This window comes from Amblyomma mixtum, chromosome 1 (assembly GCF_055824585.1).
Source record: "Amblyomma mixtum isolate Tamu chromosome 1, ASM5582458v1, whole genome shotgun sequence".
NCBI lineage: Eukaryota > Metazoa > Arthropoda > Arachnida > Ixodida > Ixodidae > Amblyomma > Amblyomma mixtum.
The window spans coordinates 21,225,356-21,253,030 of NC_143012.1; the positions used below are offsets into that span (position 1 = coordinate 21,225,356).

Below are 27,675 nucleotides of genomic sequence, written 5' to 3' on the forward strand. Positions count from 1 at the left end.
CTGGCAGCTGGGTGGCAGTTAATGGTTGGTCGCGAGAGTTCGCTCACCGTTGTCAGCGATAACGCATCCAGCCCACTCTCACTCGTCACCCCACGTAGTACCTATATGCACGAGTGAGGCTTCCACTGACCCAGGGAGCCAGTTACGCGCGCTTCCTTTCCTTAAAATGATCGGAGTGTAAAACGTTGCCATCGCCAATGAACACAATGAACGCCGACGGCCCATGGCTTCAATACCGCGTTTCTGGCACAACGTTGTCAATGCCTGCAGCCCACATCTCTCTCTCATCACCCCACGTACGTAAGCGCGATTCAGGCGTCCATTGACCCAGAGAGCCAGTTATGTGCACTTCATTTCTGTAAAATGGCCCAACGTTGTCAATGCATGCAGCGCACATCTGTCACTGCCGCCCGCTGTTCCGAGAGGACAGTTATGCGCCTTTCATTTCTTTCCAAGCTAATAAAAGTTTTCCTCCTCCTCCTGCTCCATTGGTTCCGCAGCTTAAAGCGCGAGTAAGGTCTCCACTGCTGGTTACAACGGACAACGGCGACGGCGACGCCGCGAAACGCAGAAACGGGCGCCAAAGAGCTGCGCTCTAACGTCGCCACGCTTTGAGCGGTAGAAAGAGAGAGAGAGAAAACATCACCACCATTTCGCAGAGGAATCCGCCGGCCTACTAGGACCCATGGGTCCCCGTACGACCCCACCACACTCAAACGTTCATACCTAAAAGGTCCATGAGCCGCCGCGGTGACTCAGTGGTTATGGCACTAGGCTGCTGACCCGAAAGACGCGGGGTTCGATCAAGGAGGCTTTGGTTCGATCTCGGCCGCGGCGGTCCAATTTCGATGGAGGCGAAATTCAAGAGGCCCGTGTACTGGCCATGTCAGTGCACGTTACAGAACACGAGTTGGTCGAAATTTCCGGAGCCCTTCACTACGGCGTCCCTCATAGCCTTAGTCGCTTCAGGACGTTAAACCCCCATGAACACAAAAAGGTCCATGACGCTGGCAGCGCGGCTGGCGGAATGATTTCAAGTGCCATGAATGGCACCACCGAGGTATATGAGACAGTTGTTGTTGTTGTTGTTGTTGTTCATCGGCGCACGAGTTAGCGTTGCACGCGGCAAGAAGTATGCGCTCGAACTGTTGCGTACTCGTGCAGTGAGCTCGCGCGACCACTCGTTCTTTGCTCGCCGTCAGGTGCACAAAGCAGGTCTTATTGACGTGTACACAATAGTCTAGCGATCAATATGGCGCCGCTCACGGAGCGTTTCTTGATAAGGTCGATGCAGGGCACCTCTAACCAGCTTCATGGACGACGTGATCTCCTCATCGGCACCCCTCCCTCAAGTGAGCTGAACCTGTGCTTCGTATATCGGCGCTGGCAGGAACGCCGCCGAGTGCGAATTTCGGTGAATACCGCGACTCCTATTTTCTCTTTCTTTGCTAGTCAGGCGTCTCTATGCGGCTTACAGCTTACGGGGCTGGAGCTAGAAGAGCTTTTCACGCGTGAGATCGCCTCGTAATGTGCTCTAGCGACCGCATCGCTGGACGTCCTCCATGCAGCATCAGCGTCAAATGAATAGCGAACACAAGGACGCAAAAGTATTGGCTGGTGGAGAGGAGCTACAAGCGGTGTCCATTAACACTTCTACGCAGTGGGTTTCGCGCCATCGACGTGAAATCCGAGTGCGTTTTACTATTCAACCTCCCTCAGTCATCTAAAGTCACCTCGTTTTGCTGTTCCGGTTTCAGTGCTATTGTTCGAATCTTGTTCGCGTTTCATTTAATGATTACAGTGCGTTCAAGCTCACCGCGGTGGCAAAGTGGCTTTGTCGTTCGGCTACTGATTCCAAGGTCGCGGGATCGAATCCCAGCAGCGGCGGCCGTGTTTCGAGGGCGGCGAAATGCAAAAGCACCCGTCTGTTGTGCGATGTCCGCGCACGTTAAAGAATCGCAGGATTCCCATGTGGCCTAAATTAATCTGGAGCCCTCCACCATGCGGTGTTCCTCATAGCCCATGTGTCGCTTTCGAGACGTTAAACCTCAAAATTTGTTCTGTTTACAATACGTTCGGCACACAAACAGGGCGAGAGCAAGCCGTGTCGATATGTTGAAGCCCCACATGCGAACGTGACGGCTGTGTGACGTCAGCTGGCCCTCTTTCCTAATATGTCGCCTCGGACGAAAGTTCTTTTTTCATTGCATCAGTAATTGTGCCGCGCAAAGGTGAATATAGTCTAAACATCCTAATGAGAGAGTACTGCACGCAAGAAGAGGAGGAGGAAGTAGAAGAGAACAAGTGAGGATGTCTCTTAAGAAACAGCAAGGACTGCGTCCAAGGTGCACAGTGTCTGATCGTTACTCAGGGCTCGGTCAACTCTATGTAGCACCGAAAACGGACCGCCGGAACCCGTACCGCAGCGGACCTGCACTGCTAAGGGCCACGGGCGCAGCCAAGTCTCCCGCACCGCCCGCCTTCCCATCGGATTCGTCGTCATGAACCTACAGGTGAGTGTCGAGTAGAACCCTCGCCTGACCAACGAGCACGCACAGCGACCCTGAACCCATCCTTCCATTACACTGACGAAGCTTGTTTAATGCATAGTTAAGGTGTATGTTTAAGCATCTAAAAGCAAAAACAGGCGGCTGCATTTTTGTACTTTTTAGGAAGCGGCCATATTTTGACAGTGTCGCCCGAAAATCAGAATGCCGGCAATGTCGTCTTATTGGCTCGCTATAGTCACGTGACGTGCGTATACCCTCCCTCTCGAGGATTCTTTATTTGTTTTTGTTTTCATAAATAGAAGAAGAAAGGAAAACTCAATATTTGTTTCCCCTGGGAATGTGTCGCCTTTAGATATACTATTCTGAGACTCTTTGCTTTAGGTTTGATTGTCGGATGCCGGCAGCTTTTTGTGCAGGGTATTTTGCAGGCAAAACGGCTGGGAAAACAATGCTTGCAGTGTCGTTTCATTGGCTGTGTGACGAGATGTGACGGGATTCACGGGAATAAGCCAATAGGGTCAACCTGCCTGCAAAGTTCCCTGCGGGCTATTTTGCCGGCTGCTGGCACATTATAGTTCCGTCCTATCTTTTAATGAGGCGGTGTCGGTGTCTACAGTTTCTTTTTTTTTTTTTTTTGGGGGGGGGGGGGGGGCAATAGAAGGTCCCTCTTTACTCCGCGGGCATTTGGACATAAGTGAGCACTTTTAGAATACAATCCGCAATGCATATGAATGTCCGTCCACCCGTTCAATAATTTCGAACGGAGCTATTCCAATCCTGGGCTTGCCGTTTTTCCTGCATTTGGTTCGATGCATGTAAACATGTTCTGATTACAGCTACATCTTCTGAAGTCACTCTAAGAGATATACATTCGCGATGTTCCTCTTGTCACTGCGCTATTTTCTCGATTGGTAATGTTAAAATAGCTCCAACATCAAGAATTTAACTGATCGCTAATAACTTAACAAATCTTTTTTATTATTATTTCTTAATACTGCAGGCAGTTTTGTACGTCCAAACAGTAGGAGGAAAAGAGAGATATACGACACAGCCATATCCCTCGTCTTTCTGATAGCCGGCCGTTACTACACGTGCAATGTACGGGGCGTAATAATCGAGCCACCACAATTGTCTTCAGATCACGTGATTTTAGCCGGTACCATTACTGACCATAGAAGCGCCACTTTTACAATGTTTTTTAAAATGATCATAGAGCCGCCGCGATGGCTCTGTGGTTATGGAACTCGGCTGCTGACACCAAAGACGCGGGTTCGATGCCGGCCGCGGCGGTCGCATTTCCATGGAGGCGAAATGTTAGAGGCCCGTGTGCTGTGCGATGTCAGTGCACGTTGAAGAATCCCCAGGTGATCGAAATATCCGTAGCCCGCCACTACTGCCCGAGTCGCTTTGAAACATTAAATCCCATAAAACCACACAACCGAAAAGGTTGTAGGGTGCTCGTAAGCAAGAAAATATTCTCTTTGAAGAGATTTCAACGCTTATTGAAGCAGTGACGCTGCACCTGTGCTATCGTCTGCGGTGTGCAGTACAAGCAGCTTATGTTTCCTACTTCATATACTGCGCAGCTTGTATTGTCGAAGTTGTATTCAACGCCATATGTCTCGTATAGATGCTCGTCTCAGCGAGCCTGTATAGCCTCTTTAACGACCGCAGAAGAAAGACTCAATGCATTATAGCCAGAAGAAGAAAGGGAATCGATATACAAAAGGATGCGGACTCTGCGACAGCCGCGCGCTTAGTGCTGCTTTAGCAGCTCCTGCCCTTTTGTGCAAGTTAGCCATCGCAGTGGAAACGGCAGTAGCAAGCGCTGCAACCATCGTTTGCTGCTAATGCCTGCGCTTTGGTTACGGTGAGGGATACTGGCCCCTACGTAAGCGAGCAATATCGCTCGCCGCAACAACGCAGTAATTCGAAAGCACTGCAAAATGAAAAAAAAAAAGCGACGAAGAGGATCCGAAGAACGCCGCATGCAGCCACACTTCCCGCAGGTGTTGCTCAAAAACGGTGCGAGTGTGCGAGGTGCGCCCAGCATGATCAATGAGTACAGCGTTTCGCGAGACCAGAAATGAGGAGGCATTTCTAACGGCCGCAGCATCCGCGTTTCGATGGAGGCGAAACGCAAAAGGGGGCCCGTGTGCTGTACGATGTAAGTGGTCTAAACTATTCCGGAGCCCTCCACTACGCTATCTCTTTCACTTCCACCTTTTTGAATTTCTTTGGAGGAGAAATTCTAGACGCCCGTGTACTGTGCGATGTCAGTGCACGTTAAACAACCCCAGGTGGTCGAAATTTCCGGAGCCCTCCACTACGGCGTCTCTCATAGCCTGACTCGCTTTGGGACGTAAAACCCCATAAACCAACCAACCATCTACCCTTACGACGCGGTTCTGGTATCCACCGAGGGGTGAGATAATTAAAACGCCATTTCCTTTCCACAAAAGCCAATTTTCATTTCATTCATTTTCATTAACGGTCACCTGATGCGCTCGGAAGCGTTTTTGTTTTTGTACCAAATCCTGCTTTTTCACATAAGCAATCCCCCCAGACGCAACTGTGGGAAGAGTGCCGAATAGTGGGCACCGTAACAGACGCCTTTAGCATACCGTGTACTGTGTCCCGGTACCGGATTAGCTGGAACGTGCGCCCCGTTAGTGCGCATGCGTAGATCGCTTTAAGGGCGCCAGATGGCGCCAGGTACTCGTCAGTTGTAGAGAGCCTACATGTCCGTCTTTTAGGGTGGTGACAGCTGGGCCCAAGGTTGCCTAACGGCGGCTGCCAAACTTGACGGGCCGCCATCTTGTTCCCCAGCGCATGCCCTACCTGCTTTGAGAAGCGCCCTGCTTGCTTGAGGAATATCGACAAAGCAGCTTTTCAAGAGCGTCCTCCTGCTGAACACGATCGAGATTGCAGGATCGATCGTTTACTGCGGCATTCACGTCTTTGGTAAAGGCTATTCGTAGAAGCGCGCGAGTACGCGTTTCGCAAATTCGTTGTCATCGATCGTTTCTCATATTCAGAATGTTGCTAACGCGTAATTAACTTTTCCCAGGTGAAATCGTGCAACAGAAAGGAAAACATCTGAGCATTAGCTATCAAGGTGGAAGTACTGTTACGCCGCTTCGTTTTGCCGGAATTACGTTTCCTTGGTGGCATTGAAGTAACGCGTCTGGCTTTTATCTCGGCTTTCTTCGATGTCATTTTTAATCCAGAAAACGACTCTTTCTTTTTTGTTGTTAATCGCGTGAAGGCGCTGGATTAAATAGACAATGATTTCGTTAGTTCATTTTCAGGTTTCCTTACTTTATGTATATGTAAATTGTTCCGAACAAATTGTAAAACTACCAGTATTCTACGTTTACGCTATTATAACGATAAAATGTGTAACGTCGCCAATTGCGCATTTTTGTGCAGATACAAGGCGTTAAGGAGAGATTTTGCTAGGGTACCTCGCAAACAATGCTTACACATTGCCGGAGCATTACCATTCTCAAAATAAGAAAAATGCTGCACGTAAACTAGGCCACAATTACACTACCCTCCGAGTCAATTTCGTGAAGCATCGTACAGAAACTGGCGAACTGAACGTGCCCAATGTATCGATTTAATGCGTAGCCATGCATTTATTGAGAAATATTATAGAAGGTGCTGTTGCGACACACAATAGCGCATTTATGACTCAACTGCCAAGTCGGCATAGCCTCAAGCGCCCTTTTATTTATATATATTTTAGTGGGGAAGACACACACAATTCACAACAGGTTACTTTATTGCAATGCTTGCCTGACATGCAACAACCTGCTCGACGAATCACAGGGGTACATGGGAAATCCAACAAGCATATAAACATATGTCCGAATTATGAACAGTAGTATCAGATTTCAAACAGCACTTTGCCCAACAGGGTAAGGCATATAAAAGCAACATTGATCATTTTCGACTTTTTCAATGCATGTACTGAAAAAACAACCTGAAAATACAGCGGCTAGAAGCCAAAAAGCCAAAATGGGCTGCACAAGCGCACAATGCTGATGCGAGCAAAGCAGAAATAACCATTTTACACAGGTGCACAATGCTGGTGCCAGCAAAGCAGACATAACCATTTTATGACAAATCAGCTGGAGAAGAATACAGTTTGCTACACTGATCACAGTGGGAAAGCAATCAATGCGATAATACCTGCATAAGTAGTACTTTGAGCATGGACACATACACGAACAGAAATATTGGAGAAACCAACAGACATAAGGAAATTAATTACCTCAAACAAAACGCTGAAAATTACATGACATGGTAAAATAATGTACAGAACAAATACGTCGTTAGCAACGTGCACTTAGCTATGACAGCTATAAACCAAGTTAACAAAAGGCATGATTTGAATGAAAGCATGCCAGCGTTTCTTGGTTTTGGGTACCTTTTGCAAGCTGTGATGAACAGTAAAAAGCTCTTGCAGCTGTCTATAGAATTCAAAATGGACTTGAGAAGAAAACCACCCACATAAGCTATGATGTCGCACTCCGCAGTCGTCAGACCGATCACAAACAGGTTCTCCAACTCTTCAGACTCCACGAACTCAGGTCTCCACGAGGCTCACGCGTGCCGAGTTGCCCACGCGCTGGCCCTCAACAAGGTCTTGTACTTTGCACCCTACGCTTCCTTCACTCAGACTCAACTTAACGCTCTCGAGACTGCTCTTGTGGGCCTCTACAAGGCAGCTCTCAACCTTCCTATCACTACCTCTACCACTAAGCTCTTTGCCACAGGCCTCTTCCATCCTCTTCGTTCTCTTCTCAGTCTCCATCGTGACTCGCAGCTTGCCCGGCTTTCCCTTACCCGTCAGGGTCAGTGGTTATTGACTCAAGCGGGTATCTCGCCCATTCCAATCTCCCCGTTTACCTCTCCTATTCCCACCCCCGCCCCCAATCTTCGTATCCTTCCCCTCCCGACCAACATGTCCCCCGTCCTGCACGCCGGACGTCGTCATGCGGCCGCACAGCACCATTCCCCTCTCTTTGATACCCAGGGTGTAGCTTACACGGATGCCTCCTTCGTGGCTCCTCGAGGTTCCTGCGGCTACGCCCTGTACCATCCACACCTCCCTGCTCCTGAAACCCACACCAGCGGGCCGTATCTACACCCTCCAGACGCATTGTCCCTCGAGGTCCTCGCCATTGCGCATGCCCTCCAGTCATTTTCCCTCCTTCCCTCTCTCCAAGAGTACACAGTCTATTCGGACTCACAAGCCGCTATACACCACATACAGAAACGCACCCTGACCCCTTCTCTCCAACAGGAGGTCGAACGAGCGGTCTCCGCACTGCAGCCTTCCATCGTTTTCCTCCGCTGGGTCCCTGGGCATTCAGGGATTGACGGCAATGAGCTGGCCCATCAGCTCGCCCGCGACACACTTTTCCGGGCACCGTTGATCCCCTGGCCCAAGCCCTCGGAGGACGGTGGGAGATTCACCCTTCGCCGCACCATAAAAGAGGTCTACCTTGAGCTCCGCCTCGACAAACGCCTTTACCCTCCCCCTCATCCATCACTCACGGTGCCGGAGTCTCGCCTTCTTCGGCACATTCAGATGAATGCAGTTATCACCCCGTCCCGCCTCTTCCTCTATCGCTATCGATCGGACCCTTCCTGTCCCAACTGCCCCTGTATCTATGCGGACCTGGCCCATTGCCTATTCTATTGCCCGGCTGCTCAGCAGTCGGGTTCCTTCCCCCCACCCTCTCTATCCATCACCACCTGGCTCGACTGGCTTGGCGCTGAAGGGGAAGAAGAACAGCGGCTTCTGGTCGCCCAGGCGGTCGAAATGCTCGGCCTGTAAATTATGGTTGATTAAAAGTCTTTTACTACTACTACTACTACTACTGGCTGGGGCCTTCTGCCAGCTTCTTCAGGCTTGGATCAAGGAGGTCAGCCAAATGATTACTGTCATCTTGCGTCTTCAAAATGTGCATTGCGTCTTCGAAAAACTTGCGTCTTCAAAATGTGCCTTGAATAAAAAAACAGTTTTAACAAACTTATTTGAAAACACAATAAGTTGTTTCAGTTGCTGGAAACCTCATGTAATGAGGGCCACAATGGAAAATTTATTACCTGCTATTTTTTGCAATTAAACATTTAGGTCATGCGGTCTATATTTCCCAGTGATGCACCAAATGACCGACAGAAAGCGTATCTTGAACCATTCTAATATTTTATACGCGCGTCGAAATTACGAATTACCATAAACATATCAAGTTTGTTTTCACAGTATGTGAAAGAAATCGCGCCCTACATTACCATGAAATACACGAGAGTGCATAATTATGTGCTGGTTGAACGAAAAATATTTCATCCAAATCACTTGGTTGTTCGTGCCTAAAACACCATACGCGACCTTATCATTAAATCACCACAATCGGCTTTTACGGCCATGCTTGTTTGAGCTACGTTTGACAAGTTTCGCAGTGCATGACTTCGGTTTTTATCTTTTGCACTCAGGCCGGTCAATTACTTTTAATAACACTGTAAAAAAAAGGATCAATCATAAATTCTACAGCCATGCAGAATTGCAGTACGAACAACTCAGCGATTTATTTTCTTCGCAGATACAATAAATATGCAGCACACTGCGTACACAGCCGATTGCCGAACGTAGCTGAACGATGCGTAAAACTGAACTGCGGGGCATTCCAAGATTGAAATGCGACTGCCAAGTTAGAACATGTTCTACAACCAGGCTTAATTATGAACATTTACGTTTCGTACCTTCTTAATTCGGGGTAACGGAACGCCTAGCCTCCACTTGCGCGCACGCTCGGCTACGGGCGGCCGTCGCAGGCAGCTATCAGCTGACAGCTGCCTGCGACGGCCGTCCCCGCTCACAAAAACACAAGTATAGAGCCCTTCAAAAATGTAGAATATAGCAATAAGCACGCGCGCAAATACATGGTGAAGCGAGGTACAATACTCACAGCGCAAACACGAGAAGCAGCAGTGGGCTCCCAGCGGTCCCTTTTCACTTGCACAAGCCAGCGCTTTCTTCGGTTAGGGCTAGCCGGAAAACGATACATTCTTGTGCCCTTCCTGCAGTGGTTCGTGCATTGCGGAACGCAACACCCGGGCATTTTCGGTGCTCACACAACTCTGAACGTGCTCACAGTGCTAGCATGGTGCCATTAAATACTTCCTTCTCGTCGAGAGCGAAAATCACAGACACTCAGCAGCAGCAAGACGACAGCCTTATGCGCACGGCGACGGCATGACGACTGGGGACCAATATGGCGCGGCAACGTCTGCTGGCAACACTGGTCAACGGCGGGCGGCGGCACGAGCCAGGTCAAAAGGTGACACCACCCTAAAAAGACGGAGGCGCGCAACATGTAGGCTCCCTAGTCAGTTGCGCGCAAGCCTGACGCATCGAGACCAGTCAGCGCGTGCGCATGGGAGATGGACGGTTTCCTGGTGCTTCGGTAATGGTAACAGGCTAGACGGTATGCTTAAGGTGCATGGAGGAAAAAAAGTTTTTTTCTTCCTCCATGTTAAGGTGTTCGATGGCAGCCACCATGGTTAGCAAGGATGTTGAGATGGTGTGTTTAAAAGAGTTCCGCCACTACACTTTCGCTCTCTCTTCGCTCAAATTCGGTTCTCGAAATTCAGTTTTGACTGGAAAAAGCCAGTATTCTTAGCATGATAGGCATAGCTAGACTGGTGTTGGTCATGGGTTACACTGAGTAAAAGTTCAAAATTAGGTAAGTAGGGAAATCATGGGCGGGCTGAGACAGTGGTTTGGTTTGTAAGACAGTGGTTTGGTTTGTTCCGTCTAAACGTTTCCGCTGCGTCCGGATTCGAACCCGAGAGCTCCGGTTCAGTAACCGAGTGCCCTAACCACTGAGCCAATTATTTCGAAGTAACTAGTTTGCCTGTTTGCTCCGCAATCGCGCCAATAATGCAATTTCGATTTCATGGCATGTTACACTGAAATTGTTGCTACAATTTCTAGACCCCAATATTTGGCTAACTGGTGTAATGCACGGCCAACCAATAAATGCAGGTTAATTAATGTAATAAGAAAATAAGGCCTCCCCACATAGCAGTGAACATTATCATGATGTTATAAAATATATTATGTAAGCTGCAGTAATTTTATATGTTGCATTGTAACGTTAACGTTGAAAATTAACATACCTTTATGAGCTATGTAGAAAATATTAGTTTCACCTTCTAAATAAACTGTTATAAATATATTATGTAAGCTGCAGTAATGTTATATGTTGCTTTTTAACGTTAACGTTGAAAATTAACATATAACTTTAAATATATTATGTAAGCTGCAGTAATGTTATATGTTGCATTGTAACGTTAACGTTGAAAATTAACATAAAACTTTATGAGCTATGTAGAAAATATTAGTTTCACCTTCTAAATGAACTGTTATAAATATATTATGTAAGCTGCAGTAATGTTATATGTTGCTTTTTAACGTTGACGTTGAAAATTAACATATAACTTTATGTGCTGTTTAGAAAATATCAGTTTCACCTTCTAAATAAACATTGTTTTAACATAGTCTTTTTAAGTCATCATAATATTAGTCACACCTATAAAACATCATTAAGAGGAAAGAGAAAAAGGAAAGAAAAGACGCGCGTCGCAGCAACAACTGCGTCCGCCGGAGCGGACGCTGCTGAAAAAAAAGATGCCCAGGCTTAGCTTGGTTAAGCCAAGAATGCGTTGCATATTGCGCGGTCTTTTTGCGCGAGGTATTGCTTGGCGGCACTCGATTTTCTCAGCAGCTTTTCCTCCGTGACGGACGGACGGACGGACGGACGGATGGATGGATGGATGGACGGATGGATGGATGGATGGATGGATGGATGGATGGATGGATGGATGGATGGATGGATGGATGGATGGATGGATGGATGGATGGATGGATGGATGGATGGATGGATGGATGGATGGATGGATGGATGGATGGATGGATGGATGGATGGATGGGTGGGTGGATGGATGGATGGGTGGGTGGGTGGATGGATGGGTGGATGGGTGGGTGGGTGGGTGGGTGGGTGGGTGGATGGATGGATGGATGGATGGATGGATGGATGGATGGATGGATGGATGGATGGATGGATGGATGGATGGATGGATGGATGGATGGATGGATGGATGGATGGATGGATGGATGGATGGATGGATGGATGGATGGATGGATGGATGGATGGATGGATGGGAGCGCCCCCTTTGAAACGGGGCGGTGGCAACCGCCACCATGCTCAGCCGTCCTTTTTTGTTTTCTTTTTTTTCGTTTTCTTTTTTTTTCACATGGTTTGGTGACGTCACGTCACGTGGTTTGGTGGCTGCCCGGCCGCGCCGAAGGGCTGAACTGAGTGATTGCAATATGCAACACATAAAAAAAACATAAGCGGCGCAGGCCGCGCTCGCCGAAGCGAGGACAGATACACACCAGCTTCCGAGAACTTCTTAATGTTTTCCAACTAGCAGTACTTTGCAACCACATCTCTTAGACAGTACTCGCCTCCCAGGTAGCACCGAAACATTACGATAATGTTACATTCTTGTGACGCTGAAATGTTATTTCAATGTACTTAATGTCCTTTTTTCTAACGTTTTTGTAATGTTACACATAAGTGTTAGAATAACCTTCCCCGAACATTCATGAAACATGCATAGAACATAAATGGAACACTCTCGAAAATGGTGAAGCAGCCCCGCACAAGCATGCAGGCCCGCCACTTGTGACGGCACGGCACGCAACCTAATTACAAAGCTTTGCAAGAACCAGCAACAGGGGTGACACTTCAGTTCCACTATACAGCACAAGATATGCAACTCGTATTAAGGAGAAAGCCTTTAATGCCTCATCGTTGGCAGCAGAAGCTTGTCAGCAGAGGTGTCACGCTTTTGACGGGTGTCCACCGAGATATGTGAGACAGTTACTGCATAACTTCCTTTCCTCAAACACAATTTTCATGTCCTTCATTACGGCCCCTCTTTCTCTTTCTTTACTCCCACTTCCTCCCATCCTGTACGGTGGAGGAGGAGGAGGAGGAAAACTTTTATTTCTATTTACAGTGAGAGGTCGATGGGGCGAGCCGGAAGGGCCCGCCCCTTACAAACACTAGGAGGGATCCCTAGTCCGGGATCCCTGTAGCTTCCGCAGCGGCCCGGGCTCTAGCTACCAATGCCTGTTGGGCATGGAGTTCGGAGCAGCCGCGCAGGGCAGCTTCCCAGTCCTCTCGAGTGGGGTGGAGGAGGAGTGGGTAGGCAGGATTGGAAGGGCATGCCCACACCATGTGGTAGGTGTCCGAAAACTCCTCCTCACAGTGTGGGCACGCGCCCGAGAAAGAAGAATTGAAGTGCTTAAGTACTGCCGGGCACAGTACAGTATTGGTATAGAGGCGGAGAAGCCAGCGCTCCTCCACCCTGGTGAGGCCTTTACAGGGAGGGGGATAGAGACCATAAAAATTTTGATAAAGAGAGGTGATCTCTTTAAAGGTGATGGCCGGATTGAAATTGAATTCCGGATCAGGCTGCGGATGAGGCGACGCCCGGTTAGTAAGCGCGCGGGTGGCAGCGTCTGCTACCTCGTTCCCCTCAAGACCCGCATGAGCCGAAGCCCACACGATGGTACGATGGGTCGGAAACCCTGTGTATTCGCATGCGTGGAGAATTTTGAAAGCACGGTCTGGAATATACCCTTGCTCAATATTGCGGCAGGCGCCCCTGGAGTCCGTAATAATGACTCGAGACTCTGGATCTGCGGCGGCCAGTGCAATGGCGATCTCTTCCGCAAATGTAATGTTTGGGGCACGGAAAGTAAGGCCCTGAACTGTAGTGTTTTGGTGGATGACGGCCGCCGTGTACCAACCCCCATGGTGTGGGCCGGCCGCATCCACATAGAAGACACCTGGCTTATGGCCATATTGTTGAGAAATAGCCTCCGCCCGCGCGAGACGGCGACCATCATGGGTGTCTGCAGTCATGTTCTTCGGAAGGGGTCGCACCTGGAGTGCAAAGCGCCAGGCTTCAGGAATGCGGACCCGTTCTTCTGTATGTGTTGCGTAGGATATGTGTAAGCGGGTCAGAAGGCGGCTCCCCGCAGGTGTTTTGCTTAGGGGCATAGGAGACCTTCGATCGGACAAAATTCGCACTCCAAATAAGGGAACACCCCAAGGGTCAGTTATCTCCCCCTTACTTTTCAACATAGCTATGATAGGCCTAGCTCGAAAACTAGAGAACATCGAAGGCATCAGGCATGCAATGTATGCTGACGATATAACAGTCTGGACAAACACGGGTTGTCTCGGAGAGAAGGAAGAAAGGCTACAGCAAGCGGCCTCTTGTGTAGAGCAATACCTCGCAGAAAGAGGACTCGCATGCTCGACCGAGAAATCGGAACTGCTGAGAGTCTGGAGAGGCAAGCAAAACCGGACCGTCCCAACCAACGAGGACATAAAACTCAACGTCTACCTTGACGGGACACCCATACCCGAAAAGACAACAATAAGAATTTTAGGCATGTGGGTTCAATCCAACCAGCTCAGTACTCACACTTTTACCCTGCTCAAAGCAACAACACTACAAGTCTCACGCATGATCACCCGCATCACCAACAGGCGACATGGCATGCGTAAAGAGGACACACTCAAACTAGTCAGAAGCCTTGTAGTTAGTAGAATCACGTACAGCCTACCCTACCAGTGCCTCAACAAAAACGAAATACAACAAGCGGATGCCCTGCTACGCAAAGCGTATAAGACAGCGCTCCGACTTCCGCGCAACACGTCAACCGAAAAACTCATGGCCCTGGGATTACATAACACCTTTGAGGAGCTACGAGAGGCGCAGCTTGAGTCGCAAAAACTCAGGCTGTTGCAGACAACGACTGGAAGAGCGCTCCTGCAGAGGCTCGGATACCGCGAGCAGATGCGAGAAATGACGAGGACGGCAACGATCCCCGACGAGCTTCGCAAGACCCTCAAGGTAGCGCCAATACCAAAAAACATGGATCCCAACCTCCATCGAGGCAGAAGAGAAGCGAGGGCCGACTTCATCGAAAGAACATACGCTCCTCAAGCCACGACCGTGTATGCAGACGCGTCTTGGAGAGGAGGAGACACCAAAATCGCTGTGGCGGCGGTGGTCGATTCGTCTTTACGCGAAATGATCAGCGCGTCTCTCCGAGGCTGCACAGCTGCAGAGTCCGAGGAAGTAGCCGTTGCTCTAGCGGTGGCGGAGGGCTATAGAACCGGGCGGTCGCTAACAATGCTCACCGACTCTCAAACAGCCTGCCGAAATTACATGAATGGCAGGATAGGTCGTCACGCGCTCCGTATACTCCTCGCAGCGAGCGACAGAATTAAAAACCAGGAAGAACAAAGCGACAAGATCCCACACAAAATTGTGTGGGTACCGGGGCACACGGGGGTGGCAGGGAACGAAGAGGCCGACAGGATAGCTCGAGGATACATTACTTTCCGAGCATCCGATGAGCCCGCGGAACTCGCGCCAGCACCCAGGGATTACTCGGCCATACTACAAAACTACAGAGGCAGAAGATTGCGGTATCCCCCACCGCACAAATCTCTCAGCAGAGAGGAAGCTGTCACTTGGAGACAATTACAAACAGGCTCTTTCCCAAACCTACATATACTAAACAAAATGCACCCTACCATATACGCGGACAAATGTCCCTGGTGCGACGGAAAACCTACTCTCTATCACATCACATGGGCCTGCCAAAACATAGACGTGGTCCCCAAAATACAAAACCCGAGTGCGGAGCAGTGGGAGACTCTGCTGTCCAGCGACCGCTGCGAAGACCAACAAGGTCTGGTACAGCGAGCTCAACGGGCGGCAGTGGCCAGCGGAGCCCTGGACTGAGGGCAACCGACCACTGATTAGAGGCGGACGACAATGACAGAGAAGACTCCTGGGGGTAAAATCAAGGAGAAAACGTCTCTGAAGATGCTCCCAAACCGCAGGAAAAAGGACTAGAGTAAAATAAAGTTTTTCCTTCCTTCCTTCCTTCCTCAAAAAGCGTTGCGTTCAAAGGGCAAGGCATCGCGCCGAACGGGTGGTGCGTTCCGTGGACTCCTTGGCAGCGCTACAACACGCTGTCGCGTTCCACTCCTAGAGGCGAAGCTGAAACGTCATTAATTAGTTGTTAATTAGAATTTAGTCATTGATCACTAATTAGTCATTATTTAATGTTTGTCATTATTTAGTAATTAGCCATTCATTATGTATGGCGTCATCGAGTGGTGACGTCACCAGTGCCACAGAGGCAGTCAAAGTGGTGCGGAAAACGCTTTTGCCTCTAGGCACTTTAGACAGTCAAAGTGCCCCCTGAATTTTTCACTCACCTCCGAATGGACATCATGCAATCGAGCTTATATACTGACTACTGCGAGATGCCCCATGAGTGGTAAATGGGAAATAACCAAAATTTTGCAAAAAAATAATGGGGCTGTTCATGCAGTCTATGGCGAGTACCATCTAAGAGATGTGGTTGCAAAGTACTGTTAGCCGCCGCGGTGGCTCAGTGGTTATGGTGCTCGGCTGCTGACCCGGAAGATGCGGGTTCGATCCCGGCCGCGGCGGCTGAATTTCTTTGGAGGAGAAATTCTAGAGACCCGTGTACTGTGCGATGTCAGTGCACGTAAAAGAACCCCAGGCGGTCGAAATTTCCGGAGCCCTCCACTACGGCGTCTCCAATAGCCTTAGTCGCTTTGGGACGTTAAACCCCATAAACCAAACCAAACCAAAGCACTGTTAGTTGAAAAACATCTTTACTCTAAGAACAGTGAGAAATGGTCTGGAAATCAGTGCTCGAAATATTTTTCCAATATTGTTTTATAGTTACGACCCTAACATTGTAATAAAATTTAGAAGATTTTATTCAAACAATGTTTGTTTAGAACGTGAAAGTAACGTTTACTATAAACTTAACGTTATATGTTAATTTTTAATGCTAATGTAAAGTTACAATAGTTACAATGCAACTTGTAACATTACTGCAACTTGCATAACATTTTTATAACACTATTCTAATGTTCGGTGCTACCTGGGCATAGATTGCATAAACACACGCACTATTTTGTTAGAAAACTGTGGTTATTACCCATTCGCCACTGTCAATCATGGGACATCCCACAGTAATGTGTAAGCCTGAACTCCATGGTATCAGTTGGTACGTGAGCGAATACGAGTTGCATGTTGTGCTGTATAGTGGAGCTCAAGTGTCGCCGTCATTGTTCATTCTTGCAAAGTGCTGTGTGTTCCTGTGTGTTCTGTCGCAACTGGCAGGAATGCATCCTTAATTGTGCAGGGCTGTAGCACCGTTTTGGAGAATATAACATTTGTTTTATATTTATGTTGAATAATACGTTCCATTAATCTTAAGGGAAAGTTATTATAACGTTTATCTATAACATTACAAAAACAAAGAGCTTTTAAATAACATTTGACCAAAACAAAATATAGCATTATTGTGATTTTTCGATGCTCTCTGGGAAAGCCGGACGCACGTAGTGACAATGTTCCAGGTTATCTTTTTTTTCCTTGTTAGCATAATTCCAAGCCATACGCTGAGTCCTCAAAAACGGAAATATCGAAGATAGGTGCTGGCTTTGCGGCTGTGGCGTGGTACGGAGTAAATAACAGAACTTCCACAGTTACTGTTCTCCCCGAGACAAAAAGTGCCAGCGATAATTGTCACTAGCTTTCTTTCTTTCATTTTGTTTCATCATTTGTTCCCGTGCATTACTGATTCACTAGTGGTTACCCATGTACCAAAAAGACGCAAAAAATGAAAGTAAATAAGTAAGAAAGAGGTCAGGAAAGAGAAAAGGACAAAGAAAAAGGAATGAAAGTTTACGAGAGAGGTCGCACGCAGTCGCAGCCATTATATAGGTCAAAAACAGGACGAAAAGGTCCAAAAAACACGTGGAGGTGCCGGGGATCGAACCCGGGGCCTTTCACATGCAATGCGAACGCTCTACCACTGAGCTACACCCCCCGACGAACGCATTGTTTATCGCCGAGATCGCAATGTGCGATGTTTTCGGTGAAAAAAGAAAATCGGAACAGAAAAGTGCAATAAAAAACACATGGAGGTGCCGGGGATCGAACCCGGGGCCTTTCACATGCAAAGCGAACGCTCTACCACTGAGCTACACCCCCAGACGTTCGCTTTGCTTATCGCTGAGATCACAATGTGTGATGTTTTCGTTGAGAAAAAAAATGCGGAACAGGCAGCAGCAAAAAAAAAATGGAGGTGCCGGGGATTGAACCCGGGCTCTTTCAAATGGAACGCGAACTGAGCAACACCCCCCAATGTACGCCATATTTATTGCTGATGTCACACACAGTGCGATGTTTTCGGTGAAAAAGAAAATACGGACCAGAAAAGTGCAAAACAAAACACATGGAGGTGCCGGGGATCGAACCCGGGGCCTTTCACATGCAAAGCGAACGCTCTACCACTGAGCTACACCCCCGACGTACCTCGAGCTCGCCTACGCTCATGTGACGGGAGCCGCTTCGCTTCTACGCTTGTGAGTCGAAGCGGCGCAGCTGTAGCGCGGATGTGTTTGCGCACTGGCTAGTGACAACACCGAGCAGCTGTGAAGAAGCGTCGATGCCGCGATAGCAGACTATCAGCGGCCACTTTACTCACACCGAATGGCGCAATGCAACGAGTTCGGGCCTACACACGTGGCCTCGTTTCCTTCACTTCTTTTCGAGTAACATTTCTGCAAGTTCCGTGCCCCGTATAAACTTGAACGCAAGGCATTTTCTTCTCGATTTTTTCGTGCCGCTGCGTGTATCGTTTTCAGAACTCGTTTCCTCTCGCAAGGTGCAGCTAGATTCATGTCTGCTCAGTTTACTAAATTCGCAGCGATTACCCGCCCACATACCATACACGCCTAGACTCATCGGGGTTGAAGCAAGGTGGCAAGGAGGAAGGCGAGGCAGTCGAGACAGCTCTGGGGGAGAGTGGGCGAGGGCGGTTGCCTGATCACCACGCCTTATCGTCCTCCCCTCCCTCGTGGATCACCCACTCGTCTCTCGATACCAAAGGCGCGTCTTTTAAATGTTTCCATGGGCGCATGATGCGAAGTATTAAAGGAAACAAACGTATTGACTCAAGCCAGCACTATTTCGGTATTAACCTTGATCGAGACCATAAACCTCCTGCTTTTTAATTATGCCGGAGGCGGCACAACGTTGGGTTGAGGGACTGAAATATCAACAAGTTTTCTGGGGTCCCAGCAGACTAATATATCGATGCGGTGTGCAAATAGCATAGGTGAAAAAAAAAAAAAAAAAGGCCGGAAGAAGATGCAGCGCTCGGAAAGTTTCGGGGCTATTCTGACATCGAAACACCCTCCCTGATTATGCCCCTGCCAGGCTTAATTAAGTTTAGCTAGACATAAATGCGCTTATGTCGGACCTTTCAATGTCTTTATGCTCGCATGTGTTCCAGTTGATTCACAACACAGCTGCTATAGCCAAAAAAATATTAAGAAGTGACTGCTGCCAAGCTAGCTAACCGGGCACCTGTCGTCCCCTGACAGGCAGCCGGCTCTACGAAGAAGGATTGGTGGCTTTGGAGCAGCAAGCTCTCTGAGCGGCAACTTTGGCGGAGCAAACGAATGTAAACAGGAGCGCACGAAAGCTCCACGAGGACTGACGTAACAAAGTTTGAAAGTCTCGCTCAGGAGACCGCGTGTGTCGCCTTCAGGTATTTGGAACAAGTGAACAAGTATGGGCACTGCACCGGCCTACAAAACTCTAATATACCTACGTTACATAGACGACATCTTCACGATATAGGAACACGGGTTTAAGTCCATGAAAACTTTCATTCCGCTACAGCATTAAATTTGCCTTCCACTATGCGACGCGTCAATTTTCTAGTCATCATCCAAGACACTGTAAGCAGGGCATATTAGTAGAACAGGCAACGCGCGTTATGATATGTACCGACGACTACCGTATTTTCCAGAATATGGTCCACACCCAGTGTGTAGTCCGTAGGGGCAAATTTCGGCCTAAAATAAAAAAAAAAGTTTTTGAGATAATCTGTACTCGGTTTATGGTCCTTTCTCTCGTGTTCTTTCTATATCCCTTTCTCTCCTTCTTGATTCGGCTTAACTGCTTGGGCACGTTCTACTTCACTGAGCTCGAATGCTGTCGGGAAAGCTCATCGTCTTTTCCTACCTATCGCAACCGTTTGTCAAGGAGGACTACGACGCCTCTGTTATTCATCGAGCTTTTTCGCAGGTGCTCACAAATCCAAGCATTGAAAAGCAGCCACTCTGAACACTTCCAGCAGCATTTGCTTACATATCGAACCTGATTGCATATCGGGGCAGATTCCGCTATGTGATTTAGCGCAGCAAAACGTCGCAGCTGCAGTCGGGTCCAGTTTTTTTTTTTTACTCCGATACCAACGCTAAGCTTGTTCGCTTATAACAAACGGTCTTAAGAAATTAATTCATGTTTAGAACGCAACCACAGGTAGTCCGCACCGCGAGAAACTTCAGTTTTTAAACATGTATAGCCCGCATACTATAGTCCATAAATTGCGTCATTTGAAGCACCTCCACTCGCTAAAAGACACCCTGATAGGAATCATCTCCAGAACTCCCTTAATAGTGTTTTCCAACGAGCAACCAGTCTAAAATGAGGCGATGAACTTAAAAGAAGACCGAAAATTAACACTGACCGGTTCCCTGCACTTATAACTAAATACTTAGCGCACTTACTAACATAAACAATATACTGTTGAAATAACACCCTATTTTAGCTAGAAAAAAATCGTCTCCAGAAAATATCTCTCGATGCACCAGGGGTGACACTTAGACGCAACACAAACTTATGAGAGATTCTAGTACACAATAAGAAACCCACTCCGATTATTAACTCATGCTTAGACCTATAGTAGAATACAAATAAAAAAAAGAATAAAATAATAAAATCAGAATAAAATAAAAAAGTAGCAGTTGCTAACACTGTGCCACGGTCCGCGGCGTCCTGTATTACTCCTCTGGCCAATCGTAACAAACGAAACCAGCTTTGTAGTGTCTAAAATAAGCAAGCCAGATATCAAAACTGTAGAGCCTAAAATTTTTTTCTTGTTATAAGCTTCTTGTTTAGTTAACAAGGAAAGTTTTAACAGTGGACTACTTTTTCGTCGTGGAGGAATTCTGTGCGGTAGTCCTGAATGTGGGCGGAGCTTCACTCCAGACTTCATTTGTATCCGACGAGTTGTGCAGACACAGGAAAGAACGTCCAAAAAGCAGTGTCAGAACATTTTAATCAACAAGGCCACAACTTCGATGAACTAAAATTATTCATTCTCCAATCAGGGTTCAAATCCGCGAGGAATATAAAAATACAGAGAGGCATTCCTAATTCATAAATTTAAAACCTTGCAACCAGAAGAATCAACATCTCCAAAGGAAACAATCTATCCGGTACATTCTGGCACTGAGCCGCCGCGGCGGCTCAGTGGTTATGGTGCTCGGCTGCGGACCCGAAAGACGCGGCCGGGTTCGATCCCGGCCGCGGCGGCTGAATCTCTTTGAAGGAGAAATTCTGGAGGCCCGTGTACTGTGCAATGTCAGTGCACGTTAAAGAACCCCCAGGTGGTCGAAATTTCCGGAGCCCTCCACTACGGCGTCTCTCATAGCCTTAGTCGCTTTGGGACGGTAAACTAGAGCTGTGCACGGGCTCGGGCCGGCCCGAAAACCCGCACCCGGCCCGGCCCGCGGGCCGGGCTCGGACCTTGCGGAAGTCTACTTACCCGGGCCCGGGCCGGGCTCGGGCCACGGTATATTTGTCTCGGACGGGCCGGCCGGGCTTCGCGATCGCGATTGCTCCTGCGTGGCTCCAGCAATCGGAGTGCAGAAAGAGACGAGCTGAGCGAGTACTTGGCCACAGAGTCGACCCTTTGCTCAGAGTTTAAGCTATCATAGTTTTGGAGAAGCAAGGCAGCGACGTACCCAAAGCTTTCTCTTCTTTCCAAGAAAGTGTTAGCCATTCCGGCTACCAGTTCAAGCAGCGAGAGAAATTTCAGCGCTGCCGGGTTCATTATGCAGGAGCGCCGCACTTGTCTCAAGCCGTCATCAATGGACGATTTGTTGTTTTTACATAATAACTTGGAGTGATAACTCTCTACATGCGCCGTGTTTGCATATACTCACTAATTTTCCTCTAGACCATGAGAGCCAAGCATTTTAAAAACATTGAAATAAACTGATTTTCCTTAAATTATCTCTTTCTGTTTCATCGTCACTTCAATTTCAGTTTTGCATGTCGGGCCGGGCCCGGGCAGGGGCTCAACTCGGGCCGGGCCCGGGCGGGCTTAGGTTTCTTCAGTGTAGGGCCGGGCCGGGCCTCCGTCAGTATAGTGTAGGGCTCGGGCCGGGCGCGGGCTGAAATTTGCGGCCCGTGCACAGCTCTACGGTAAACTTCCTAAACCAAACCATTCTGGCACTGATGTAATTCTTTTAAAAGGTGTTGCACGTGGCCAGAGCAAAAAAAAAAATATTGCGCCGGTTTTTTTTAGTGTTGCATATCGTCTCTCCATCCGTTTCTTTCACCCTACTCCCTTCCCTACCCATCTTCTCCTCCAATAAACCAAACCTTTTTCCGTTTCTTTTATTAACGTTTATTCTTATCTGCTTTTACCTTAAGCTCAGCACCCCACCCGCTTGCAAATCCTGGCTCGGGCGAAATGTTTGGCGCCATCGTTGCGCAGGTATGGAATGTTGATTTCATTGCCTCTGCAAGTTAGATTTCTGCGTTTAAAAATTGGAAAAGAATACGCAGTTATGATAAACCGCCAGTCCCAGTTTTTTTCTTTCGGCTTACAAATATAGTCGTGCTGCTTAACAAGATGGATATACTGCCCAACTTGCCGACTTTTCTATTGTTCGCCAAACTGTTAAGGCGAGTCAGGGTCGTTGTTCTAGATGAATAAAAAAAAATGAAACAGGAGATGGAGAGGGGTATTCTTGTACAGGCTTAGTCTAACAATTCTGACAATCGAAATGTTACCCCAGGTTCACGGTTAATCGGTGTGGAAACTGCGTTATCCTAACGGCAGATCAACGCTACTTCGCTTCTCTCATTTCACACATAGAGAAATATGCCATTGTTCACTTTACATCTGCTCAACCTCATTGTTAACAGTGCCTTAGAAAGCGAAAACATTGTGTCAACGCCACCGAGCTAAGGCTATGCGCACACCACACTGCTTATTCTTTTTTCTCCTAAATAGTGCTTGAGAAGGGGGACGCTAGCTAATTCGGTAGACCTGGTAGACAATATAGGTAAAATATTCAGAAAAAAAAATTAAACATGGTAGAAACCTGACCCTAAACACGCGGGATTGATCCCGGCCGCGGCCGTCGAATTCCGATGGAGGCGAAGTTCAAGAGGCCCGTGTACTCTGCGATGTCAGTGCATGGTAAAGAACCCCAGGGGGTCGAAATTTCCGGAGCCCTTCACTACGGCGTCCCTCATAGCCTGAGTCGCTTTGAGACGTTAAGCCCACGTAAACCAAACTAAACCAGAAACCGGACAGAAGGTGGTCTTTAACGTGCACTGATATCGCAAGTAGGCTGGTGAAATAAATAGTTAATCCGGTACGACTCACCTTCCATATAAAACACAACAAAGGCGCTTTCTGTGCTCGACAATATAAACAACTTTTACATTAAAAACGCACGTATTGTTCAACGAAGCAGCCCATGACAGTGTGACTTTAACGTTACACACTTTAACGTGACAGTGACTTTAACGCAACTCACATTACTGAGCGCAAAGCCCAACCGCAACAAGTTACTACAATCACTACAATCCTCAGTAAGGCAGATCGAGCAGAGGAGCCATGAGTAGGCGTGGTTTTCTCTCAGATTCCTCGCCGGACAGACATTATTATTGGTTGTTTGTCCGGTAAGGTGAGGCGTATACAGGGTGTTTCAGCTAAGACGTTGCACAATTTTTAAAAATAGGCTTTTTGAGTTAGAAGAGAAATTTTTTCGCCATAGCATTGGCTAAGACGAGCTAATGGCAGTCGGTTTAACTAATACTGAATAGTTAACTTTATAACTACTACTTAAAGGCTTCTTGATTATTGAGAGGCATGTGGTCCACCTTAAGTAATATCCATATCAGTTTTTAGAATCCTGAAAACGTTATTACCCTCGGCGCTGTGGCCCAACAAATTTTGGCTGTTTCGACGAGTTACGTGCTCTGGAGAAGTTGCTTTGCCCGCAAGCTTCTCGAAAGCGCGTGCATTTTGGCGCAATGTAGCCAGAATTCGTTGGGTCTCAGTGCTGAGGGTAACCGCGCTTTCGAAATTCCTGTGCGTGCGTGCGTGCGTGAGAGGGAACAGTGCGCTGCGCGGTTTGTCGCATCTTTTTGCTTCCCTACAGAATACATTTATTCAAAAGCAACGCACGCCACATGTATATATACAAATATTATCGCGACTCCGCTGGACAGCAATAAGCAGCGGAGTCTCCTGAGATGGGGCAATACACCCTCGGTGTGTTGCGTCGTGGTCGTTTTCCTTGTTGAAATTAATGCAATAAAAAGGAGTATATGGGTACTCGTAAATACGAAGTTGTACTCGCCTGATACTCCTTTGGCGATCACTTTGGTTGTATTCTTTGCGACGGTGAATACTAAATTTGGAGCTGCAGCGACCTTCCCAGGGAGCTCTGACAAAGAAGGAATGAAAACAGTTCATCTTTACTAGATTTTCACATGAACTGCTCGTGGCTAAACTGCACAGACAAGGGCGTACTTGCTTGCCACAGCGTCCTTCACAGTGTGATTTCATTTTTCGCGATGCCCATGGAGTAGAGCAGTCGAGGTGCTTAAAACTGTCTACAACGCAGGTACAGTGGGATCGCATGAGTTATCAGCTGTCAGTCTCTTCAACAGGGAGTTGTAACTAAAGGGCTAAGATGGTAATCTGGGAAGCCACTTGCATGATATCCTGTCCGCGACACGTGACGTCGCGTTCTTCGCGACTCCCATGCAGTAATAGTCTCGGCTTGCCTACAACTGAAGAAATAGAGGTGGTATTTTTGTCTACAAAAGCTGATAATCAACGGAGGATTCGTTAAAGAGCTGAGCTCAGCCACTTGCTTGAAGCGTTGTCCGCGACGAGTGCTTGCGGTGGCATCCTGAAGATGTGAGGGCGTTATAGAGTATAACCGCGCTCATTTCGCCAATAAAAAAATGACAGTTCAAGTACTCATGCCAGATACAGGATTGGTAACTTGGCCCTGAGCAGAACGGTCGCGTTTTTTTCGGTGCTCACTAAGGCTTTCGATGCTGATAGGAAGATTGGAGGTGCCAGTTAAGAGTTTCAGAACGCAGCTACTACTTACTTTATCAAGAGATGCAAATGCAACAGGATATATCGCTCTTTGAGACGACATCAGGCTGCTAACTTTACTTCACTCGAATTATTGATAATTAGAAAAATAAAAGAGACCCAAACGAATGATTAAAAGAGTAGACTCACTTCCAATAACACTGGTAACGGGAGCGGTCAAGGTTTGCGCAGTATTCAGCACAGTCCCTGGTGCGCCGGCTACAGCATTTGTCAGCGCATTATTCGTGATGGATGAGGTCGCGTTCTTTGCGACGTCGATGAATGTTCTTGCAAGCGAGAAAACCATCGTTAGGTAGGTAGTATTCCTAGCTCGCCTGCCTCACAACCAACTCAGAGACCAATCGTATTTCTGAGCGTTGCAGAAATGATGGGGAGAAAACGGCGCGCAAGTAACGACGCAGCTACCGCACAGCGGCGATATCCTTTCCTTTTTCTTTCCTTTTTTTTTTGTTCTATCTCATGACGGATTGCAGGCAGACCTCATGGTCAAGTGTATTGTTGGGCAGCACGAATAGACTTCCCCGAACAATAGCCCGGGCAGTGCGTCTTAAGAAAAAAAGAATTAAGGCAAAGAAAAAAAGGCACTCTGTCTGCCGCCGGTTCTGCGGAGACCGCAGGTACGCCTCTCGCGAAACTCCATTTCAAAATCTTCGCCATTTTTTGTTTCCGTTTTTCGGAAGCCGGCTGACCTGTGCGCTACATAGGAATAACAAAAAGTTTGAGGTGTATTTCGTCTCTCTAAGCCATTCGAGTTAACAGATAGTTCATTTTCCTATCTCAGGTGACGCGACAATTTGTAGACGTGCAACTTTTGAGTACTTTCTGATTTGTGGAGGGTGCGCGGAGTATTCGCAACTGACAAGGTTGTGAGGGCGCGCTTTTGCACGCGAGGTATATAAGCGGTTACAAACAAGCACCCAGGTAGCATGGAACGCTGTAATGAACTTATGAATTTCTTACGCGTTATATATTTCATGTACCATGTGACAACGTTATCACTGCGTCAAAATTTACCGCGTGACGCATTTGTGGTGGTCGGAATGTTCGCGTCAAACTATACGTTATGAAGGTGTAATTCAACACTTTTATAATTTTATAACGTATTTTACATATTTTTAAATTATATGGAACATTTTATTTACCGTCCCAGGTACAACTGGATATCACCTTTAAAATGTAAATTTAGAAATAAGATACTAATGTAGCACATTACGTTCGTCGTACGACTAACAATGCGCAACGTTCAAAATGTGGCAACCCTGTCATACTGTAACAGAGACAAGTACAGCGTTTAATACTCACAGGTGCTATCCTGCAAAAAGACTGATTATTTACGCGAATTCGGGTAAAATCACCATATATTTTGCGACTACTAAATATTGCTAAGCAGAGATGATAGGCCCCTTCAACACTCCTTTTGCCAAAATTATTCGCGGCGTCAGTTTTTCGTCAGATTCATGCGATTCGAGAAAAACGCAAAAATTTGGTATTCACGGAAATTAAGACGTTTGCAGTACGCTTAGTAACACAACTGTGTACACTGAGAATTCGTGAGCGTGTGCTGCCGATAACAGTGAGTTATTTATCGAAACTGGGGGCGCTTTTTCACGTTCTCAAGGGAAAGCAGTAAATGTTTCCCAAAACAGCGAGCCTGCATTGTAGAACGTCTTCCGTCATATGTGTGAAGACAGATTTCGCCCTCGGGAATAGTGTTTTTTTTTTCTCTCTTTCTCTCTCTATCGGCATATGTGCATCTTCTAAAAACTATACATGTAACTCCAGATTCCTGAGTTCTCATATGACAAACCGGCTGTTTCGATGTGTCAATTTCACACCGTTAAGAATTAGGACTAGTTTTTGTACATTCCTGTAATAAGTAACCGTTAGTTTTTTTGCGACCCGAACCTATATAACCGGCTTTCTTATTGAAGTGCGCATTTAGAACACATATTTCATTGCATATGGCACACAGTGCATTCAAAACACATCTGTAGAACACATATGCTTATAACATTAGAAGGGCATCACTAAAATGCTGTAAAATATTTCAGAGAAACACAAGTCTGCTTCAAGCAGTGTTTCCAAGCTTCTTTCCGCTTTTCATACGGCAGTGATGCACTTCAGTTAAGAGAACTTCACAGTTAAATCTTTTTGTTTGCACCTATCATAGTCTCTACGTAAAGCAAAAATTATTGTGAACTTTAGTAGGTAAGAATTTGTCACTGACACTTATGAGGGCATCTTTCATGGCATCGGCATTAGTGTTACATATTTTGGTTGTTCTGTGTTGTAGCTCTGTACTGTCACCGCTTTTGTTTCTCGTTTATTTCTAAGTGTTGATTAAAGCTGTGCATTCTATTGGCGGGCTCTGTACTACAGTGTTGTTTTTTTTAACGTTTTAGCAACAGTGGCATGTCAACTGTTTTTTTTTCTTTATTTGTTCCTCAGACAGTGTCTAAGACAGTGTCTTGGGCGCATAAATAGATTACGTTTAGAAAGACATTATTTCAAGTCTATACATATACCGTTTCAGAAACGTTAGAAAAGTGGGGCATTTAGGATTATGCATCAAACATGCATTTCAAAATAAGCAAGGCTATCATAATCTTCAGATGCTTTCAGTTTCGTTCATCGCAGCTAGCCTTGACTCTTTGCAATATTCCGAGAACCCCATCCTTGCAATGCGCTGCTATGGAGATAGAGGCA

The 27,675-nt window shown here is 47.2% G+C and overlaps 1 protein-coding gene and 3 non-coding genes across 5 annotated transcripts in view; all 4 read right to left on the reverse strand.

Annotated features, from left to right (window-relative positions):
* The window catches only part of LOC149365674 (uncharacterized), a 40,912-nt gene extending 15,571 nt beyond the window's left edge, over positions 1-25,341 (reverse strand). Inside the window, exons 1-2 of one of the 2 annotated variants that reach the window (XM_089545191.1) lie at positions 25,099-25,341; positions 24,197-24,283 (exon numbers count right to left, since the gene is read on the reverse strand). In XM_089545191.1, the coding sequence (XP_089401317.1) occupies positions 24,197-24,283; positions 25,099-25,255 (244 nt within the window). In that variant the 5' untranslated portion in view covers positions 25,256-25,341. Of the gene's footprint in view, positions 1-1,266; positions 1,368-24,196; positions 24,284-25,098 lie in introns of those variants that run through there. The other variant, XM_089545184.1, reaches the window with a different exon arrangement.
* On the reverse strand, positions 17,491-17,562 carry TRNAA-UGC (transfer RNA alanine (anticodon UGC)). The gene has a single exon. It is a non-coding gene; the product is annotated as a tRNA-Ala (tRNA).
* Positions 17,655-17,726, reverse strand: TRNAA-UGC (transfer RNA alanine (anticodon UGC)). Its single transcript has one exon. It is a non-coding gene; the product is annotated as a tRNA-Ala (tRNA).
* Positions 17,972-18,043, reverse strand: TRNAA-UGC (transfer RNA alanine (anticodon UGC)). Its single transcript has one exon. It is a non-coding gene; the product is annotated as a tRNA-Ala (tRNA).
* Positions 25,342-27,675: the final 2,334 nt, after the last annotated feature.